The sequence below is a fragment of the Barbatula barbatula genome, assembly GCF_947034865.1.
Source record: "Barbatula barbatula genome assembly, chromosome: 19".
NCBI classification, from domain to species: Eukaryota; Metazoa; Chordata; class Actinopteri; order Cypriniformes; family Nemacheilidae; genus Barbatula; species Barbatula barbatula.
Window position 1 is genome coordinate 20,243,803 of NC_136782.1, and position 23,537 is coordinate 20,267,339.

General features: G+C 40.0%; 1 protein-coding gene across 1 annotated transcript in view; it reads left to right on the forward strand.

The window, feature by feature from the left end:
- fat3a (FAT atypical cadherin 3a) overlaps positions 1 to 14,292 on the forward strand; it is a gene marked incomplete at both ends in the record, with an annotated part of 50,793 nt that extends 36,501 nt beyond the window's left edge. Inside the window, 13 exons of the mRNA XM_079480688.1 lie at positions 25 to 168; positions 246 to 443; positions 528 to 752; positions 1,530 to 2,106; positions 3,153 to 3,287; positions 3,367 to 3,524; positions 3,630 to 4,098; positions 5,262 to 5,415; positions 6,589 to 7,262; positions 9,393 to 9,503; positions 11,017 to 11,076; positions 13,056 to 13,091; positions 13,799 to 14,292. Of these exons, the coding sequence (XP_079336814.1) occupies positions 25 to 168; positions 246 to 443; positions 528 to 752; positions 1,530 to 2,106; positions 3,153 to 3,287; positions 3,367 to 3,524; positions 3,630 to 4,098; positions 5,262 to 5,415; positions 6,589 to 7,262; positions 9,393 to 9,503; positions 11,017 to 11,076; positions 13,056 to 13,091; positions 13,799 to 14,292 (3,435 nt within the window). The remainder of the gene's footprint in view (positions 1 to 24; positions 169 to 245; positions 444 to 527; positions 753 to 1,529; positions 2,107 to 3,152; positions 3,288 to 3,366; positions 3,525 to 3,629; positions 4,099 to 5,261; positions 5,416 to 6,588; positions 7,263 to 9,392; positions 9,504 to 11,016; positions 11,077 to 13,055; positions 13,092 to 13,798) is intronic.
- Between the last annotated feature and the right edge of the window lie 9,245 nt (positions 14,293 to 23,537).

Consider the following 23,537-nt stretch of genomic DNA (forward strand, 5'->3'; position numbering starts at 1 on the left):
TCTCTTCTCTCTCTTTCTCTGTAGATGGCTAGTTACTCGTTGTCCGTAAGAGCGCTTGACAGTGGCACACCGGCCATGTCCTCAACCGTACAGGTCAACATCGACATCTCTGACGTCAATGACAACCCGCCCACTTTCACTCCAGCCAATCACACTGCTGTCATACAGGTACAGTTACTCCAGTCGAATCATCCAATCCCATCGAAGTACTGAATGAAATGAATAATAGTTGATCTAATCAACAGGAGAACAAACCTTCGGGAACGAGTGTCCTGCAACTGTCTGTGGTGGATAAAGATGCCAGCCACAATGGCCCTCCATTTCATTTCCGCATCCTATCGGGAAACAAGGGGGCGTGGTTTAGGCTGGACAGAGAGGGGCTGTTGACATCCAATCAGGTGTTTCGTAGGTCAGAGGGCACAGAATACATCATTCAAGTGCAGGTACAGATATTAAATTTGAACCAAATATTTCATTGACTCTTTCTGATCTCTGATTGGTCGGTTTGATTGACGCATGTTTTTTAGGCCAGCGACTCAGGTCGGCCAGCGATGTCGTCGATAGCGACGGTGTTGGTTCGTGTTATTGAGGAGAGCGTTCACAAACCTGCTGCGTTACCGTTGCACGTGCACATCGTAACCATGGAGGATGAGTTTCCGGGAGGCGTGATTGGTCAGATACACGCAACGGATCAGGATGCGTTTGATATACTCACTTATGGACATACACATCAACAGAGGAGCCTTTTCAAGGTATTTACTGGAAATAAATTCAGGATTTCCATTACAACATCAATATTTTCTTGAAAAGCAAAATGACACAGAATGGCAAGTATTTTTTTCTAGAATAAAAGGTGAGAAAATAATCTTTTCACCCTAGAGTTAATTGTTTTACTGCTGTATTAAAAACATAATTCAATATTTTCTTTCTTACCCTTTAATTTCTTTTGTTAAATATATAATTGTTTTTATGATTTGTCATTGTGTTTAAGTAAATGTATTTTGCTCAGAGTAATTATTGTTTTAATTTTAATTGTATTCATATTTTAAATGATCTTTTTTTGGTATATGCTTTTGTCGTTTTATAATATATTTGTTTATTTTTTATGTTGCTATATAAGATTAAATCATTTTTTATTATTATAATTTTAGTGCTTCAAACTTATTTCAGTTTATTTTTGAGGCAACATTTTAATATTTCCTTTAGTTACGTTTTTCCAATAATATATAACTAATAAAGTTTTAATTTTAGTAAACAAAAATGATTAGATTAGAATTAATTTTGATTAGAAATGATTTCTATATTTTTTCAGAAAATCTTGACAAAACTACTCAGCAAGATAATTTTTTCTTGAGTTTTTTTCCAAGAGTTCCTCTTTGGATGTGTGTCTTGGTACACTTTTTTCTCGCTTTCTCAACATCGATCCGTTTCTTTAAACAAAGTCAGAAAGAAATAGATGTGTGTGGCTTTCATATTCGTATGCACCTGAGTGTGCGTTTCTCACATTTTGTGATCTCTCCGTCTTCCAGGTGAGCCCTAGAGATGGTCGAATCATCGCTTTGAGCGGATTGGACGCAGGCCGCTACACTCTCAACGCCACTGTAACAGATGGCCGCTTCATGGTGAGCGTGCCCGTGAGCGTGCACGTGGAGCAGGCCTCAGCCGAGATGCTCCACGACGCCGTGACGATCCGTTTCGACCGCGTCTCCCCTCACGACTTTGTCTCTCGCCACCTCCCCTCGGTCAGACGTGTTCTTTCCAGCGTCATGGGAACGTCCCGTCCTGACGCCCTGCACGTGCTCAGCGTTCAGCCCGTCGAGTCCACCGGGCAGCTGGACCTGCTGGTCGCCGTGGAGACGACGGAAGGTGGAGGGTTCTACAAGGCGGCGTTCGTCACGCAGAAACTGAGTTCAGCCCGGCGTCAGCTGGATCAGGTTTTGAGGGTGTCTGCGGTTCTGGATAAAAACTGCTCGGGTTTGGACTGCAGGGAAGCCCAGTGCGAACAGACCATCACGCTGGACTCGCACAATCTGCTCACATACAGCTCAACCAAAACTAGTTTTGTGTCGCCAAAGTTTAACAGGAACACACGATGTGTGTGCAGCGGTGAGTTCACAGTGTTTAATGGGTTCTGTCATAATGAAATATGAATTATACAAAACTTTGCTTTACTTTGAAAGTTTAGACAGAATCTCAAACCCAAATTCTTATAGCACCTTATGAAATGTAGGTGCCACACTTGTCTTTTGGTTATATTATTTCACATGTCTTTTCCTGTTTTATATCAATCTACCCCTGTGTAAAGCGCCTTTTTGGAACAATGGCTGTTGTGAAAAGCCCTTTAGAAATAAAATAAAGTGAAACTGAATATGTTTATTTAATCTAGCCATACTTAAAGGAATAGTTCACCCAAAAAATGGTCCTGGTTGACCTTCCATAGTAGGAATAAAAAGGACTATGGTCAGGTCAATGGAGACCTTTTTGGGTGAACTATTCCTATAAAGAATTATATATATATGTATATCTCCCGAAGTGAGAGAAATTTGTTTTATGTATTAAAAAAAGTATTAACATTTTAAATAGGGTGCTTTTTTATTTATTTAGATGCAAATCTATAACATACAAAACTACAATAATGCTGTTTCTGTATGGAGGACCAAATAATGAAAAATATTAAGAGCTAAATCATTTTAAATAATAACTTATTACAAATTAAATAATTAAAACATGTTTAGAGGTTCGGAAAAATAGGAATAAATGTGGGAAAAATGAATTCAATATAATTAAATGAACTCAATATAACAATAAATAAAGATAATAGGGTAATAACAAACAAATGCAGGACTGTATTTAATTGAATACGATTTATATTTGTTGCACTTATTTGTAACTATTGTAGGTTAATTCCTACAGGGCTGTGAATTCAATGCTTAATGTTATTTCGTGTAATTATTCACAAAACAAATGGTGTTGAAATATTGTATAAGAAATCAAAACCTGACTTGTACGTAATGTCTTTAATAAGTCATTTTCATACTATTTGAGTAATTAACACTTGCCGTGATCATGCAGAGATATGCATTTGTCGCAAATTTGCACGTCCACAATATCCAAACCCAGTGATCATACAGCAATATTTCTCTCTTCCTCAGATGGGAGTTGTTCTGTCGGCTCTGAGGTGTGTGCAGAGATCATATGTCCTGGAGACATGCAGTGTGTTGGCACGGAGAGCAGCAGGGGGCCGTATGCGTGCCAGTGTCCCCCCGGCAAACTGGGAGAGTGCGCCGGTAAGTTTGGTCTTCTGTGTTCTGCATTCATTTTACGCTGTTTGTTCCCAACCCGGTGACTGAACTGTGTGTTTTTCAGGACACACGTCTCTGAGTTTCTCTGGCAACAGTTACATAAAGTACAGAGTTACAGATGGAGATAGAAACGGAGAGATGAAGTTATCCCTTCGGATCAGAACGCTGCAGAGCCGGGGAATCATCATGTACAGGCGCAGTGACCCCTGCACTGTGTTAAAGGTGCTTTTTTACGCTTTTCCATTTCCTTACACATACAAATGTACTTCCTGTAAACGTGAACCGATGTGAATGTCAATAAGCCCCTCCTCTTTATTTGATTGACAGATCGAAGAGGGAAAACTCTGGTTCCAGTTAGACTGCGGCAACAACCCCAGAAGCATCGGAATCTCCGGGCGAACCATCAACGACGGGGTCTGGCATCACGTGACCCTGGAGTTACGAGGAAACCTCAGCAGCCTGTCGCTGGACGACACGTACGTAGAGAGACGACTGGGTGCGCCCCAAATCAGACCGACAGGAGCAGACTTGTCTGTTTACTTCGGGGCGCAGGTGTCGCCCCCGGACGTGCGCAGCGTGACGGAAAGGAAGGGCCCGCGGGTCACCAACGGGTTTCAGGGCTGTCTGGACTCGGTGGTTCTGAACGATAATGAACTTCCGCTGCAGAACAAACGCAGCCCGTACGCGGAGGTGGTCGGATTGACGGATCTCAAGCTGGGGTGTGTTCTGTACCCTGACGCGTGTGCCGCCCAGCCCTGTCTCAACGGCGCCACCTGCGCCAGTCTGCCGTCTGGAGGTGAGCTTCTGAAACATCTCTTTTGTTCATTCAGAATCATTTCTCTTTATTTCTCTTTGTTACAATATCCCACCTCTTCTCATCAGATCTCCTTTTTATCTTTTATAAAACCTTCGTGTTTTTTCTTGTGTTCTCACACTTCGCATCTAGTTTTACATTTTGACCTCTCATTTGCGCCCCTTAAATCTCTTCTTATCTTTTCTTTCCATTCATTCCTTGTTTTGTCTCATTTGGTCTCGTCTTATGTTCTCATTCTTGTCATCTAGTCTCCTCTTTTGACTTCTCCTCTGGTCTAATCTTGTTTATCTTCTCCTTGTCTTCCAGTCTCTTCTTTTTAGTTTTAACTTCTCATCCAGTCTCATCACGTCCCATTTCTTTTCTTCTTGTTTGTCTTCTCCTTCTCATCTTCTGTCTCTTAAACACTTTCTCATCTGGTTTGCACTATTGACTTCTCATCTCTTCCCTTCTTTTGTCTCGGTTGGTCTCTTGATGTTTGTCTTGTCCTCTCATCTCGTGTCTTCTCATACCATCTAATCTTAAATTTTGACTTCTCATCTGGTGTCATCGCATCGCATCTCTTCTTATCTTTTCTTTTCTTATCCCGTCTTTGGTTTGTCTCATCTGGTCTCTCTTTTCTTGTCCATTCCTTCTCTTCTCTAGTTTTGATTTACCCATCTGGTCTCATCACATCCCTTCTCAGTTTATTTAATATCTCGTCTAGTCTCTTTTCTTTTTTCTTTCCCTTCTCTGCATGTCCTCTCATCTAGTCCCCATTTCTGACTTCTCATCTGGTCTCATCACATCTCATCTTTTCACCTTCTCGTGTAGTTTCATTTGGACTCGTCATGTTTGTCTTGTCTCTCCTTTTCTCTTTCTACTCTTCCCTTTTCTTCCTCTCTTTTTGACATTTGCGCTCTCTGAATGCTTTGGATAAACGGATCATCTGTGTTTTGGGAGTTGTGGTTTTCCGCCACACGTTTCTAAAGGTCGTTTGCGCAGGAGCGTCTGCCAGACGCTTGTTTGTTTGTTTTGTGGGTAGCACCGCTAAAAGCAGCGCTCTGTTTTCTCAGTGACATTTTCCATGCGATTTCCCAGCGGCGTGAGCGTGGCGTGTAGTCATTTTGCATTACATGAAGTAAGTGGGTCTGTCTTGTGTGTCTTAGGTTTCTCCTGCAGTTGCAGCGGTCTTTACACAGGAGGGCGCTGTGAGACCGAGAGCAGCGTGTGTGCACCAAACCCGTGTCAGAACGGAGGCGTCTGCAAACCCATCGGAAATGCTTTCGTCTGCAGCTGCAAGAGAGGATACACAGGAGCAACGTCAGTTCATACATTTTTCATTAAGTGCTTTTATTCGTAACATCTTTACATTTGTACCATTGTGAAAAAGCACTGAATCAGCACGGCGTGACAGTTCTCATACATATTTATTCTTGTTTTACATTTGTATGCACTTGTGCTGGCCTTGCATTTGTGAATTGCATTATTTTAGAGGCTGTAGTACAATCTGTGTCCACACGGTGGCAGTAGCAGTCTATTGCTTTATATACAGAGGTGTTTTCATATTCTCTCTCTTTGTGGATTATATTTTTACAGACTTATGCTAATGTGATTCATTATAGACCACAGAAAGAAACTCTTCTGTTTGTTTTGATATGCAAACATCATACGTCTTGAAATCCTTTCATGCAACTTAAGTGTTTAGTCACAGCCTTACCGTCTTTTTTAAAACGTGTTTAAGTACAAAATTGAATTATTGAAAATATTATATAATATCATATAAACAGAGACAATGAAGAGTGGCACCAGAATTTCTCTGTTGAGGAGAACTAGGACGGATGAGGATTAGAAGCTAACGTGCGAGTTAGAAGACTTTGAATATAGTCTCAGTATTATTTGCTTTTTAAAACAAACAAAAGTGGGAAGGATCGTCTTCAAAAATCACATTTTTTCATTTGGAAAACAAAGATGAGGATGAATTTTTCATCATTTTAAATTCTTAAATGCGCAGTGTATTGTAACGATTACATCCAAACACGTTAAGTTGAAATCCTTCATTTTTCTATAAATATTATATTATTTATTTTATTTGCATATTTTTGTTGGTGTTAAAAAGATTTCAAATATCACTTTTTAAGCAAGCACATACAAATCTTTGTTGAAAATCACATCATCTCAGGTTGAAAAATAATGGTTTCTGATTTGTGCTGTCGAGTAAAGTTCTGCAGAAAATGTCATTATGACGTCATCTAACTTCAAAGACATGTACATAAAGCGTCCTGATATTTTTTGTTTTAAACAAAGGTGGCTTTAAAAAAGCAACATTTACAGATTGTAGCTTTAAATAAAAACAACATTATGGTTTCGTTCTGTTATCGGGAGTCTTATTTGCAGACGAAAGCATTTTTGCAAAGTAGCAATAACATTGATACCTGGATAACATCTCTGACCTGCTGCAGTCTGACAGTAAGTGTGTTTATTTCTCTTCTGCAGGTGCGAGGAGGACGTGAACGAGTGTGAACGTGAGCTTTGCGAGAACAACGGCGTGTGCGTCAACACCTTCGGCTCCTTCTATTGCAACTGCACGCCCGGTTTCGTGGGCAGCGCCTGTTCCGTCCGCCCCGTCCTGGTTCCGGACATGCAGGCCGGACACGCCTACGTCGGAAAGGAGGAGCTTATCGGCATCGCCGTGGTGCTCTTCCTCATCCTCGCCCTAATCCTCCTCTTCATTGCCTTCCGGAAGAAAGTTTTCCAGAAGAGCTATTCACGGAATAATCTCTCCATGGTCCAGGATCCGGCCACGGCCGCCCTTCTGCACAAAGCCAACGGTGGTCATTACCCATCCCTGCGCTGCGCTATCGGAGAGCCCATCAGCCTGTACACGGAGGGAAGTATGATCGGCCCGCCGCAGGTTCCCGTCCGACCCATGGCCTACACGCCCTGTTTCCCAGGAGACGCCCGAGGGTCTCTCGAGAAAAGGAAGGGGGATGGCAGATGCCTGGAATTGACGGAAATGAGCACTTTTCATCCGTCGGAGTCGCCACGGATACTGGGCGGAACCAACCGGAGGGGCGTGGTCGTGTGCAGCGTAGCGCCAAATCTGCCGCCTGTTTCGCCCTGCCGGTCCGACTGTGATTCTCTACGAAAGAGTCCCTGGGAAGACGATGGTAAGAAAAGAGATGTCTATATATTTGCACAAAAAAAGCGTTTATTTTGGAAATAAATTAATATGTTTTTTGTTGTAAGTTTGTTTAAAATATTCTGTTCGCCAACTCAGTATTTTGTCTCATATAGTTGATTGTTTACCCATAGTGTAAATATAAATGGTATATGTATTTAATATTACTGTTTTTGTGTTTGTCAATATGAATTTATCAGACAGCTTTGGCGTTCATGCCTGTGAAACAGTGAAAACCCAGTCCTAACAAGATTTTCTTTTCACGTCACATTTAACCTCACACGACTCTGAGATTGTTTTACACACACACACACACACACACTCTTATCTCTTTACTCTACACACATTTTGATATTCACAGTCAATATGAGCACAACAGCAGCTTTTGAAAAAAACTCAATTGTCTTCAATCCGCATCTCAAGGTATCGATTGTAAATTGACCTGTGACTGTTTTCAGCCTCGATAAGTAAAGCGCTGGCAGGTTTGGGCAGCACTTTTATCTTCTGGAACTGAGCTCACTGTCCCGCTGTGATGATTTATCCACGAGCGCACGGCAGTCGGGCCAGAACGCTGTTGTTTGTTGACACCGTTTCCACAGTTTTAAAGTTTTGCTAATCCTAATCCAAAAAGAGTTTCACAAGAGGATTATGGATGAAATTGAGATCATAGCTGCAGAAGGAAACGGTTGATTTTATTTTAGGAGGCTTTTAATGTTGCTTTTTGTGAACCAATTTACAAAATCGCAGATGGAAATTAGAATGAAATAACTTTGGTAATCGACTTAAGACAGCACAGGTATTGCTTTTGGTTTTGAACAATTTGTTACATCTTAATGTTATACTTTGTTACTTGTTTTATGTGTTTGGCAGACGCGTTTATCCAAAGTTACTTACAGTGCAACCATGTTGCTGATGTTTGTTTCATCCAAGGCAGGGGTCGGCAACCTTTGTGACCTAAAGAACCATTTTGGGCCCTCTCCCATCACATAAAATCTGTCTGGAGCAGCAAAATATATATGTAACCTTTAAATGACTATACACAGGTTATGCATGTCAGGTAGTAGTTACCCAGATTTTTATTGTATTTCGTTAGCAATTTATACATTTTTGTCCCTGGAGTGTTGCAACAGGAGAGTAGCGTTGCGGTGTTGCACGAGCTGCTTTAGTTAGACTTCAGCTTTTGTTTTTGCTGCGTTTGATGAAAAGCCACAAGAGACCGTCTTCTCTCCGCATACGGACGTCGCGCGTAAACATTATGAGAAGCGCACTAGCCAGACAGGATTTAAACTACTATCTAAAGACCTAAAAGTTTGGTACAATGCATGCACTTATTTCCTCTATTCGAAAGAAATATCAGAAAATGCAAATACATTTAGCCAGCCAGGGCGTATGGTTAGTTATATGTGCATGCTTTTTCTGATATTTCTTGAAGAAATCAGGACAAAAGTGGACAAATCGACAGATAACAGCAGCATGTGTAAACGGGTATGTGCCTCGTCCACTTGTGATCCGATCGACAAAAAGCATCTTAATACCAGGCATAAAGAGGGCCTTATAAAGACCGCAGGGAGCCGCAGCAGGGGGGCAGAAGAGCCACATGCGACTCGAGAGTCACGGGTTGCCGACCCATCTTCCCCTGATCCAAGGTGACTTGGATATCTGCATATCTCATGTTCATCTTGAGTACTATAATACAGAATATTACAAAACTATCAATATTCCCATCAATAACAATTCCACAAGTTCAATTTACTGGAGACTGAAGCATTTCATTCTGCCATTACATTCCCTGCCATCACAATCCACATTTTTACTGCCTGTAATTACTTCATTTTTCAATTCTGTGTCACTGTGGTGTCCTCCGTTCAGACCGTCTTCGCTCTTAAGAAGCTCCACCTGTGAAATACGACGAGAGCTTCCATTATACGCATCTGTTATGAGCGACCGTCTCCGTGACACCATTAGAGGAAGATCAAAGGAAAATGTGTGAGCGAAAAAAAGAAATTAAAATGAAAACATCCGAGGAGCAGAAATGGTGTGGAGATGCTCACAGCGGTGTTTCAGTGTGTTTATGGAGTCGCGGTGGTTAACCTGTGATCTTGTGTTGACTTGTGTTTAGGTAAAGTGGATTTTCTGGAGGAGGTCACGTGTTTCTCCGGCAGTAACAAGGGCAGCAACTCTGAGGTCCAGTCGCTGAATTCATTTCAGTCGGATTCTTGTGATGATAACGGTAAGACACTGCGTGTGTGTCGTGTAATGGAAATAATTGAACAACATGCTTCTCGATAAAAACATGTTTGTTTGTTTTCTTTCAGTCATCATCATCTTTATTTTAAAGTAGCTATGGAATTGAGGTGTGTGTGTACCTGTGTGTATTATGCTGCTTTTAAGTGCACGGAGTCACGCTTTCATTTCTTGTTTAAGTCGAAAAGTGATTAGAAAGTAGCGTAAACTAAACAAAATGATATAGATAAACATAATTTTTTGGACTTTATAAATAGTTTATTTATGCAACCTCTATAAAGTCCCCAGAGATGAGAAGTCATGCAATTCTAATATTTTATCTTTTTTTACTCGATCACAACTGGTATTTAACAAAGTTTTCAAAATATATCGCATATTTAAAATTATTGATATACAGAGGAATTATTTTCCAGAAGGATTCCTTTTCATCGACAACAGATGCTTTCTGTCATGTTGGAAATCTGCACAACCCGTACAAACTTTCGTAACTGTTTTACGAAGTGGCTTTTTTGTTTGATGCGTACCTTTCGAAACATACAAAAACATACGATTACTAGAAAAATGCTATATTGAAACCTAGCCTAGCCTCGCCCCATCCCTACTGTCACTGGTGGGAAAACAAATTTTACTAACATGTACGAATGAGATCGAACGAATGCATACGAATTAGCCACATTGTAAAATAGTTGGAATTGTGTCGGTGAATTCGTCTAGAATTCGTCGTTTCCCACTTGAAAATACAACTTCACAAATGGAAAGTATTCAGAACGCAACTAAGCTCTTATTTAAATATTATTCTTATTTTAAAAGCTTTATACGTGTGGAAAAGTTTAACAAAGTGCTTTTTAAAAGTACGTCTACCGTCGTTTTTGAAGTTTCGATCCTCAACTTTTTTGGTTGAAAAAACACCAGCAATTTAATATTCATTATGATCAGTTTATAATAATGATTTATAATGTGAGCTGCTGGGTCGGAATTCGTTTTCATATCAGCCCACGTACAAAAAACTTTCGTAACATAACCTGCAATTTAGTTTCAAACAGAGATGGCGATAGAGAGGCAAAGGTTATGGATTGCAGGTTGTCAAATTACATGTTCCTCTTAATTTGAAGCGTCTTAGCTTTCCACCTGGAAAGTTCCTTTTTACGAGTTAAAAAATGACTCAGATCGTACGAATCATTCGTGCACAATATTGCTTCCGTGTTCATACTTGAGGGCAGCATGTGTTCACGTGTGCAGGTGAGCGAGTGTGTACGTGATCATGACCATTTCTCAACAGATTGGTTGGAATGATGCCATGCTTGCCTTTCATTGGTCACAGCCAAAGTCATCATCAGCCAATCAGGGCACAGAAGCTTCTGCAGTGGACCAATAGTGTTACTAATATTGTGGAGATTGTTCTTTTGAACTGCGACCTCTGGATGAGTTTGGACTCTTGTGTGCATGTGTGACGTGTGTGTGACGTTTCTGACCGGTCTTCATTGCTTTCTCTTCCCAAGCTTCCATAGTGACGGTAATTCGGCTGGTCAATGATGCAGTCGACACAATTGAAAATGAAGGTACTCTTTCCTTCCGCTGGATTTTGATAAACGCATCTTCTCTAAAGAGCTTGCACACACACGCACAGTCGCTTTACCACAAACACAATATCGGCTATCTTAAGTCTTCTCTTTCTTTATTTCTGGTTGCGTTAGGGTTCAGAGACACACATGTACCTAGCTTTTTGCATAATACTTGTTGTTCATGTTTCTTAAACGACCACTCAATATATGCATATATTTATACACACACATATAGTATACAGCTGTGGGGAACAAATGAAGCGAGTATTCCACATTTTCAGCATTTCTAGATGTCTTGTGGCCCTTTCAGTCTAAATCAAACTTCGGGAGTGAGATAAAGTCATCTAACAGCAATCCGAAAGACTGACTGCATGACAAGACACATGAAAACTGTGATGAAATCCAGGTTATCACATAAAATATAAATGTTTTAACTTTTCCTAAATGCATGTAGATATATGACTGTTGTATTGCTTAAAAGGGAACATAAACTTGTGTTTGTAGTATTTACATTTAGTCATTTAGCAGAGGCTTTTATCCAAAGCGACTTACAGATGAGGAAACATTGGAAGCGATTATAACAACATAGACAACAAAATACATAAGTGCATCAAACTAGTCCATTAAAGCCTATAGCACAGTATAAAAAGCTAAGAATAGTGAGGTTAGTAAGATTTGACGTCTTAAAAGATGAAGATGATCTTCTCCGCTATTTTGACCTGGTTCTCCAGCAAATAAATGCAAATAGAAACAAGATTTTTATTTTAAATTTGGTAGAAATATTGTCAGTAGTTCACAGAATGAAACAAAAAATGCCTATAAATAGTACATTCAGACAAACTCTTTGAAATCGCTCTTAAAGGGATAGTTCACCCAAAAATGCACACCTATATACATTTCTTTGTTCTGATGAATACAGATAAAGATATAAGGAAGAATGTCAGACGATTTTAGTTCTGGGACATTTTTCTGTTGAACACAAAATTAGTTACAAAAACAAACCATATGACTACCATTTTCCTACTATGATAGTCGGTGATGTCACAGAACTCAAAATTGCCAACTTTCTTCCAAATGTCTTTCTTGGTGTTCAACAGAACAAAGACATTTTGACAGGTTTGAAACAACCTAAGGGTGAGTAAATGATGGCATAAATTAAATGAATAAAATATTAAAAAACAATTAAAATCACTTTAACTATAACTCCTATATATGTTTCTTATTATTGCTAGTTGTTTATTTTATTTAAATTGACTGAATACATTATATAAGTGTGTTTTTATCACAACGTTAAACACAATATGCTGAATCTAGTACTTGATATTGCTGTGAGGCATATTAACTGATAGTGTCTGCACTTTTGTGTGCATGTGATTTTCCGTCCAGTTATATACGAGAGACTCACAGTTTCCTTCCCACATTTAGTTGACATTTCAGCCCTGAGCTTCATTATAACCAGTGAAACAGAGCGAGCAGCACACATCAAGTGCACACACATACCTGTACATTTTACTGCACCATATTCTCTTACTCTCTCTTTATGCCTTGACCTGCCTTACCCTTATAAATGAACTAAAATACTAATATACGGTAGTAACAGCTTTAAACAGCGTACCATCAATATCATATGTATAAATCGTCATAGTTATGGTGATGTTTATCTTAGCAAACACCACTAAAGATGGAGATGAGTATCGATAAGTGGCGAAATGTTTTGTACACATTTCAATAATAACAAGCCGTATGATTTTAGATATGACTTGTCTCGCGCTACTTGAACGGTGATGTCTCAAATCATGCGGCTTTGTGTTGTATTGTAACGTAATGTAAGAAAACGACTGCATAGCAACACCCTGGCAACCACCCAAGCATCACTTGAATTTGTACATTTTACTTTTCTTTCGATGACGGTGTGTGCGGTATGCTTGGTACTGATCCCCAGGTCTTTCTTTCTGTCCTTTCTTTCCGCCTGCCAGTGTCTGTTATGGATCAAGGTCAAAACTACAACAGAGGTGATTCTCTCTCTCTCTCTCTCGTACTCTTGCTTTGTTCAGCTAAATCTCGCTGAAGAGTTCCCGACCTCCTCCCTCTACAGCCTTTGTTTTCCGTCTATTTCTTCTTCCCTTCCGTATTGCTGACAAACCGAGCTCTTGCATTCTGGGAAGTGTCACATCATCCAGCCGAGAGAGACGCACTTTGTCTGCACACACACACACACACACACACTCACACATCAGAGTACCTGCAGTCGTGTGTGTCACGTCTTTCCTTTCGTCCTCGTCTCTCTCTTCCCCCCGCAGCACTTCCATTGCTGACTGTGTGCTTTTCTTTCGTTTGATATTGATGTTTTGTGATATTCAGGATTAGCTTTGTACATTGGTGCGTGTTTGTGTGTGCGTCCCTGCGCTTCTGTGTTTCACGCATCGCTGCATGCCAGCCTCACGCTCATTTATTTTCCTGTTTGCGTTTTGGATTAATGTGGTTCGCTTGTGTGTGTCGACGACCTCTGGACCTCGATCTCACTGTGTTTTCAATCACCCTGCAGGCATGTTCACTCACTCCCTCAAGACCCGCATGTGAAGTTGTGGTCCCGTGTCTAACCTGTTTAACTCCCTCAGAATGCCAGCGCATGCAGAATAAACTCACTGTGGATTGTGAAGGGACCCTCCGTGTTGGTCATGTGACAGTTGCCTCACTTTGTTTATTTTTTTTTCGACAGCGTACCACTGGGACAACTCCGATTGGCTGCCGAGCACACGGCTGCCCAACATCGAGGAAGTGCCCACCTACGAGACAGGTGAAGTGGGCGTGGCCTTGGAAACCGATTATTACCTCGGTGGATTTGACGTCGACAGCGACTACCCGCCTCCCCACGAGGAGGAGTTTATGTCACAGGACCAGTTGCCACCGCCTCTTCCCACTGAGGACTTCGATACATCGCCCGCCACTCAACCCGCCTCCAGGGACAGCACGCTTAGCGGAGACCGTAAGCCCCGCCCACACTTCCACCCCAGCCAATACCTGCCCCCGCATCAGCTGCCACTCGGCACCGGGGGGGAGGAGTTAAGCACTTTTGCCGGTAGGGAGGAGCGCCTGTCCGTCAACGCTTCCTCCGTATCCGACGTTTCCTCAACCCCCTGCGGATTAGAAGACTCTGAAAGTTTGGATAGCTTGGAGGACGCTCACTTGCATACGCAACAGACTGAGGTGTGATGCACGCTCCGTACGCTCAAACGTCAGGAAGTAAAGGCGCAGTTATCTGCGCTTACAAACTAAAAAAAGATTTAAAACTGTGAGTGGGACACTTGCGGATAGACAGTCTGAAGACAGACAGACTCTCAGCTCCGAGCAGAGTTGCCCACGTTTAAAAGCACAGGAAGTGATGTCATGGTGGGGACCATGTGAGTAAAGCAACAAGATGTGTTACAGCGTAAGGAGACCAATGATCTGTAAACGTGTTTCCAGAAATCTCCTGGTATTCTTTTCACCTTTTTTGTGGTGCTGCCCTACATGTGTCTGAAAGACAAGACGGTTACAAAACCTGGTGAACTGCTTGCTTAGCATTTTAAGGCAGCACTGAATCCGGGGTGAAGACCGATCCAAAAAGTCCTTGGCAATATTATTTGATTCATTATTGACGTGTCAATCAAAATGAGTGTGGGTGAAAATGAGTGCTGCACGATATTGAAGAGAAAATAATGTTATTTTTAAAGTTTGCAATATCGTTTGAAACAATATTAAAATGCGTTTGAAATCTGAAAATGTGTTAACCAATATACATGTTTTATTTTCTTTCTGGGAATAGAAGGCAGACTATCGCCAGTCTTGCGCTATGCACATCTTTCGATCATTTCGATTAACCCTTGCAGCCCTTTTAAAATATTTCTGCCCTGGTATTTGTGCGCTATGTGTTTTTGCGCATATTATTGTATCGCCATGTCAGTGTCAAAATGTGAATTTTGACACCTGTCTGTACTGAAAAAATCGTTGGTTTGCTGGTCTCAGCTGGTTTATTGTTTATTCATAGGCAGCGTAACTGAAGTCTATCTGAAATTTTAACAGAGAGCGTCTTCGCAATAACCACATTTAAAACCTACAATATTAATTTCTTGCTAGAAATGCAATCAAAAGTTATTGAATAGTGAGTTATTATAGTTATATTACAGTAATTAAACTTACATTTATACGGAACTATGCTTCTGCGTTTCGGACGCCATTTTATTTAATCACCTTCCTTGCATGTTGTTATGGAAATAACAGGTCTCGCTACTCGCTTGTCATTGGTCAGTTATGAAAAGGCGCTTGACGTAGGGCTTTTTTTCGAAAAGTTGAACTTTTTTCAACTTCAAAAGACACTGAGCTGCATGAAAAGCGCTCAGGACTTTTTTAAAAACACGGTTTACTCCATAGGATTATAATGTAAAACAGCCGCAGGCAGCTTCAAAAAACAAAGAAATCAAGTCTGAACATTGCCTAGTGGTGTGTTCACACAAAACGCGTTCTTTATTACTCACGGGAATGGTTCGTCTTATTCGGTGAGTGACGCAAAAAACATCACACGCCGTGTAGTGGCTTCACACGCGTTTAGTGTGAACGCTTCATTAGTAGGCAGCTGCCTATGGAGACAGCAAGACAGTTCACTAGGTTTTGGACATACATTTTGGTATGTAAACATTAATTTAAAACAGTTTTTATATAAAAGTCAAGAAGCACAGATAGTTTTGCATCTCTCTTCCGTCACTGATTTTTGTTTCTCGTATTTTTTTGCATTAAATTGTCGGTCGATATGCAGCAGCCATGTCTGAAACGGTTATATCATGTCGTACTTAGAGGTCTGGACCGATCGCTTCTCTTGCATCAGATGTTTGACAGCAGAACCTAAATAGCACTATTTTTCAAAGCGGATGGTTTAATGTTGTATGTTGTCTCGAGTGCGTTTTAAAGGAGGATGGGCAAATGCTCATTTCATTTTCCGACCTGTCATAATGCTATCGTGTCTTATAAAAGCATCATGATTGCATATCAGAAATTCATAAGCTGAACGTCACCAGTCTTTGATCAGAGAGATGTTTATGTGGCACATGCCTGTAGCACGCAGTCCAACCTTCTCTGATTCTATATCAATCCAAAAGAAAGAAACCGTGCAGGAGAGAGAAAGCAATAACCGTAAGTGAGAGAGAAGAAGAGAGACGGGAAACCGAATATTGAATAATAGAAAACATACAGAAAAAGAAAATGTAGAAAAAATGACTGAATGTGTTTGAGAGAAGGATTGAATTCTGTGGACCAACGTTGGATTGCAAAGCCAAATTATTTTGAAGGGAACCTGAGGGACGTAATTGGGTCGAAGGTTACGTTAGGGTGCACTGTAACGGACAATTTTTGTAAAAGCTGTAATTTTGATGTAATTTGTTGTACATATACAGTGTATATAAAGTGCAGATTTTGTAGATATTGAACTGCAATCATGGCAGGGTTACTGAATCCTGCGAGCGTGAAAAGGACAGACAAGATATGACAAATATGAAATCAATTTTTATCGTTTTAACATTTTTAACAGCAGAGCGCACAACGTGGTTTTGGCTTGTGTGCTTCATTTATGTTTCACTTTTTGTCTCTGTACAGTACTGCTTTTATTTTCAAATCAACAACATTTCAGTCCATCTTATAAAAGTGTATTTTTATTTCTGCTTTACCATGTTTATATTAAAGGGAACTGCTCTGCTCTGGCAGGGTGTTTTATTTTTACTTCGGTCTGTTCGTTTAATTTCGTTCGCTTTAATTTCCCCTCTGAAATTGTTCTGTTGACTGTGTGAAACAGTATTAAAAATGCCTGTTTTAAGTGTAAAATGTCTTTTTTCACCTCTGGGTGTTTTCTTTCAACCAATGATAAAATAATGAGATGAAACCGTTTTGAAGTTCATTGTCTTCAGGAAGGTAAATTCGTCCACATTTGTAATTTCATGTTTCCCAGTTTAGTTTGCCAAACCTCAACCGTGAGTCGTTTGGATTTAAAATAACAATATTTAATTACATTTATATTCATCTAAAAAAGGCTTTGCGTCTTTTAAGTAAGATTCTATAGGGCTGTTCAACGATTAGTCACAATCCAGGATAAGAGTTAACATAGTATATGTCTGTGCACTGTGCATATTCATTTTGTTTTTATAAAAGCATGTATATCAAATATTAATTAATAAAATATAGAAAATAATTAATATTTAAATATTAATTATATATAAATAGTAATATAAAAGTATTTCCTATATATATATATATACATTGATGTGTATGTTTATAAATACAACATAAAGAAGCACAGACGTAAACACAAACTTTTATTCTTAATGAGATTAATGGTTGAAAAAAACAAATTCTAATCATTTTAAAATCAATTCCTTTATATCTGTTAATAAAACACAATCAGGTCGTGAACATATTACCAACACATTCTGTCTACATTTCTGCTGCTTAGCTATTAAAGTACCTTATTTTGAATGTAATAATGTATAATAAGGCTCACTCCATGCTTCTCAATGAGTCAATGAGGATATTTGTGATTCAGCTTGTTTAAAAGGTCTGGCTAAAATGTGTTTAAAAAATCAAAAGGCACAGTCATCATCAATACAGCTTTTATTTTACAATTGAACGACCTCTACTTTACATTTACATTTGGTGTTTTGTGTAACAGGAGTTTGGGATCAATAGTAACTGGTTGTGTGAGAAATCGTGTGTGTGTGTGTAGTGGGTGTAATCAGACTTTCTCTCTTTGAAAGCTTCTGAGACTCATTATCTTTCCACCGTCTCTTCGTTCATTTGTTGGCCTTTAACTTTAAAATTACAAAATAAAAATGCTTCTGCAAAGCGCGCTCACGACTTCACTTAATACATTTACATTTAGTCATTTAGCAGACGCTTTTATCCAAAGAGCAATAAGCGATATGTCATAAGAGACCAATAGGTGCTAATACAACGTTACTAGTTTCAACAAAATCTAGACCGCTACATGTATGGTATTTTTTACATTACACGTAATTACGCTGAAAAGGTCACGCTTGACGTTTGTAGGGTCAGGGTGAAAAAATCCATCTCATCTTCTTCAAGTTCAAAATCGTCCGACATCGTTGTTTTACCTTTTAACTCTCTTTTTCTTCAAACGGCGTTTGACTTCCTATTTGCACGTTCAACTTGTAAACACTGACTCGGTAGTTACGCCTAAATTACGTGAAGTCGTGAGCACGCTTCGCAGAACAGAGCTAGGCGAGCATTTGTTTATAAAGTATATACGTCTTTTTTTTCTTTAGAAAATGACCAATCGTTTCGCTATTCATCGTCTGGTATCGTTTAAAGCCCTTTGAAGCTGCACTGAAACTGTAATTTTGACCTTCAACCTTTTGGAGTCCATTGAAGTCCACTATATGGAGAATAATCCTGGAATGTTTTCATCAAAAACCTTCATTTCTTTTCGACTAAAGAAATAAATAAATAAACAATTTGGATGACAACAGCGTTGAGTAAATTATCATGAAAATGTATGTTGAAAGTGAACAATTCCTTTAATGTTGTGTCAAAGTTTTTTGTGTGCAGGTTTTATCCTCATCGCTTCTACAATAATTCAAAATTCCTTCAATTCGTGTCAAACTGCAATTTTGCTTTGTCAGGAAATGGAAATTCACAGCAGTTTCATTAGAGGGATTTCTGAACCCTTTCCAGTCTCCAGTTGATACAAACGGTACAATTCCACCAAAAATTTTAATCGTGGTTTACTTTAACATTGTTTCTAACCTGTCATCGCTGTCCTTACAATGCCTGTTTTCAGGAAATGAAAAAAAAACACTACTCTTTTAAATGAATAAAAACTGTGTAATCAAAGTTGACAAGCCCTTTATGATATTTTTTATTGGAGAGATATTTGCAGAACCCAGTGACAAACACAAATAATAAGATAAATAATCATGAAATACGCCGATACAAGGTTTCAGAAAGACAGCAGCAATATTTTCCTTTTCCATGCGACATCACAATAATAACTTTGTTAAATATAATATTGTCCATTAGTACTTACTGTATTTCACGCAACTAAGCGTATCATTTTCAACATAAGGTTGACAACGTAGTTTAACGTTTAACAAGTTTGTATTATATCCTCTTTATAGATTTACTATTAAGTTGCAGTAAACTGTGACAACGTTGAACAACTAAACTGCATTCAAATTCTATTATTTCATTTCAAAATGACAAAAAAAACCAATATACTGTATGTGGTTGTCCCAAAGCAATGGCATTCCTCTTTCTATTTCATATGGGCCACTTTTTAAAGATGGCCGGCCAATCATGTCCCATAATTCACTGGAGAAAAAAGTGACTAATGAATTTAAGCACATGCATTGATTTACCCCTGCAAACACACACTGGCACTGTAGTGATGTCTGTAGGAATATTGATCAATATGATGCTAATTTGGTTAAAGTTGAATGAATAGAGAGAATGTGCTTATGTGTTTTCAAACGTGTGAAGGCAAACATGGTTCTATTTGACTTTGTCCCTTTTTGTCTCCGTAGAACTTCTAATCTTTTCAATTTTGTCTGCGAGATCTCATCTCTGGCTGTTTCTCCTCTCGTCGTCTTCATCGTGAGGTCTTTAAGATCCCCAGCAAAACTTGATAGCGGTTGGTAGTGAAATCGAACGGAAAGAACAAAAGACTCCTGAAGACGCAAGAAATCAAGTGGAAGAGCAAAGAATAGATGCCGTGACAAGAAAGTTTGTTTTATTAAGACCATAAATCTGGCCCTGCACAGTGAAACAAATAAATATCGTCATTTCGTTGAGCGTATTGATGACCCAAGGCATCCAAATGCCTCCACCAGGTCTCAAGTAGGTGACGAGCCGGTTTACTGCACACACACTTGGTCTTTGTCTTAACCCAGATTATTTTTCCCTACTGTCAGAGAAAGCAGACGTCTGTATCTACAGTTCGTGTTTGCGCTGGATCGGTGGATCTAAACTGATTTAACAATGGACTCCAAATTGACACAACAACTCCATCTGGAGACGGATAGAGCTGGCACCCCGAGATAGCTCTTTAGTTTAGGCGTGCGTCAGCCTTTCCTTTCGTTCTTTCTCTACCGATTTCATTCTCTAATTCATTACATACTCTCTTGTCTCCATCGATCTCGTTCGCTGTATTTTGTGATTGACATACGACACTCAACCAGAGTACTGATGCATGAACTGACTTCAAAAGTACAAGACATCAAATACCACAATGTCTTTTAAACTTCAGTTATCTGTCCTGAACATTTTTGTTTTTGATTCATTCGAATATTCTTTTTTTACTGGATAGATTACGTTGTACCCATGTGATAGTGAGTGTACATGACTTCAGCTCGGTTTAACATCTCAGAATCACTGGAGCATCAATGAAAGATTAATGTGACATGAAAGATTGAGGATGTAGGATGTTTAAAGCCGATAATGAAGCCGGCATGTGACAGCGCGGAGCAGAGCAGACGGTTTACATGTCAGTTTGACAATGATCAGGGAGGGTAAAGGTTTTCCGAGGTGCAGCAGCATCAACGTGTATTTGCATAATTCAAATATGAATGTCATCGTATCAGATATGAAATGTTAAACGTTGTGGCACCGGCAAACAAGCGATGCAAGAGCTCTTTTAGTTTTAACAAACTTTTGCTGTTGGAAGTTGTTTTTGTCAATTGTCCTAGCAGAGTAAACACAGAATTAATTCATCACAACTATTTATTAATATTCATCCCTTCTGTTATATGCAAATTATAGGAATTTAAAATAATATAGTTGCACAAAACTTACGCTTTTGTATATATTTCCTTTACATTTGATTGCTGAGTCTTATTGGTGTTTTTATCTACTATTTAACCCAAACAGGAAGCAAGCAAAATAAATCGGATTTCTTTGGAACATTATTTTGGACATTGTGTGTTTTATCAATATCATTTTACATGAAGGTTTCTGGACATCTGAACATGTTTCCACCAAAAATAATTGTTCTATAATTCCAACTCGATGACATTCAGTCACATTTAGTTGTGATGTACACACCTTTCTGGGGGGTGAATGATAACCAAATGATAATTTTTCCTCACTTTTACTGAAGATTGTCCTATAAAACGGTGCCACACATACACCAACGTCGCACAAACACGTGAGTTATTTCACACGCACTGCAAATTAAACTCAAATGCACACAGACAGTGGCGACACCGCCGGTCTCAGGAGGGTTTCCTACTGTGTGACATCAAAGACAGTCCCCCCACCCTCTCTCTCTCTCTCTCTCTCTCTACAGGAGAAACCAGACTCTCGCTTACATAACCCGATCCCCTAAAGAGCCGTGCGCTCACACAATCAGCGCGTACCCAAGCGCGCACCCGACCAACAAGTTGCAGTTTGGTTTCCGTGCGGTAAACGCCTCCTTTATTCCAGGTGGGTGTAAAAGAGAAAATAACTCATCGTTCAAACACCTCGCGTTGGACTGATTGAAGTAAGCAGGGTGTTATCTGTTGTTGTCGAACCGGATGGATGCGATGGATCCAAAAAAACTGATGCTGATGTAATGTGCGTGGTGCATGCCGCTGCTGGCTAGCAGAGATAAAGCCTCGCACGCTTCTGCGAACATCACCAACAGTTCTCTTCTGTATCTGAAAAAAGACACGGAACGTGCGCTCGGTGGTTAATCTGGTTTCATTCAGGTTCTCACTGTGACATCCGTAAAAAGCTTGGGGATATTTATGCGTGTCACTTTGGATTCATTTCACGTTCTCCACACGCATTGTCATTTTTTACTCGTTAGTATAAAACTCAAAGCATTAAATAAACTATTACATTTCTTGAAATCATACGTGCGCATTTATTGCAGTCCATGCGTTGCCGGGACCTGGCGCAATTGTGCGTTTTTAATATTTTATCACAAACGCAAAGATTTGATTTAACCCCGCCGAGTGAACATTTATAGGCGCGAGTCTGTGATGTGGTTTAGCAAGAGTTAATGATATTCTGGAACCTCTTTCAAGCCGAGACGAAATAGACGAGGTTGTGTTAAGCTCGGATAATCTCTGTGTATGTGCATGTCTCGGGCAGAAGGGAAGCAGACCAGCAGAGCTCTCTGGGGTGGAAAGGCCACAGCTTTGCACAGGGATGTAAACCCTTGGTCTCTTAAATGTATGTTCATCCTCTCACATATTGACTTCCACATGTTTGCATGATGGGAGTAAGATAAGTCGTCTGCCTTTATAGGCTAGAGGCTTGGAAGTTCAAGTTAGAGGTAAAGGCGTGTTTTTTACTTTTGGCACTGAATGGAGCTGAAGTTCTGTTGGTGCGCAAACTCTGGTTGAGCAAATGGTTCTGTTGGGTTGGTTGTGACGCTAAAAGCAACGTTTTTCTTGCAGTTTTAGGAGAAATCACCATTTATTCTAAGCTATGGTTCACTGCGCTTTTAGGAAAGAAAGCTTTCATTTCAAATTAATTATAATCATAAATGACCACGTTTGACACATTAGTCAGAGAAAGCAAATGATGTATCTAATATTTATCCAGTAATATATAACAGTGACTATTTGGTCATTTTTGTCTCCAGGCCTTTATCACTCAGTTGTTGTTTATTTACATTTAAAGTCGTATTTCTCGTTAATATTCTTTAGTCTATAGTAGCCTACATTTTTATTTTCTAGCAAACTGACCCCCGAGACCAAATGCAAACTGTTTAGAATAACACCCTCACGTGCACCTGCGCACTCACAGAGCAGACTCACGAGGGGTCTCCGCAACTCGCGCGCACAGGGGTTTCGGGAGTTAAGAGAGTCTCTCCGTGTCCGTCAAGACCGGAAACTGCACGCGCGCCAGGCGGGAAGCGCTCCCCGTGGATCGCGAGCAGACTCGCTGAGGGAATCGCTTATCGGAGCGGGAAAAAACAGAATTACTGCCATTTAAATCTTCATCTATAAATTTCATTTCACCAGCAACTCTTGGGAAACGTAAATTCTCTGAATACAAACTTGAAGATTTCTCTAAAAGACAAACTGGTGTAATGATATATACCATTTATTAACATTTTACGCACTCTTGGCATCTGGGTGAAATGGGAGACCGCTATTCGGATTTCGTTCCCACCGACACCGCTAAATGAATAAATAAACAGGTCTGACTGACTTTAAGGGGGTGTTTCGGATTACCCGGTAACCGTCAACGCAAAAGAAGAGGAAGAATTCGAGGAGGGGGGAGTGACCGACGCCCGCGCGTTCTTCCAGTTCATCGATCAATGGGAAATACCGGAGCGCGTGACATTGACGCGCGTCGCTCAGGAGCTCGAGAACAGCTCGCGCTGTCACCCAGAGTGACTTTTAAATGAGCGCGCGACGTGAAGAAAAACTGGCGGACATTCATTACAAAGTTTAGCATATTTCTCATCCGCCAGGAGCAGAAGCGCG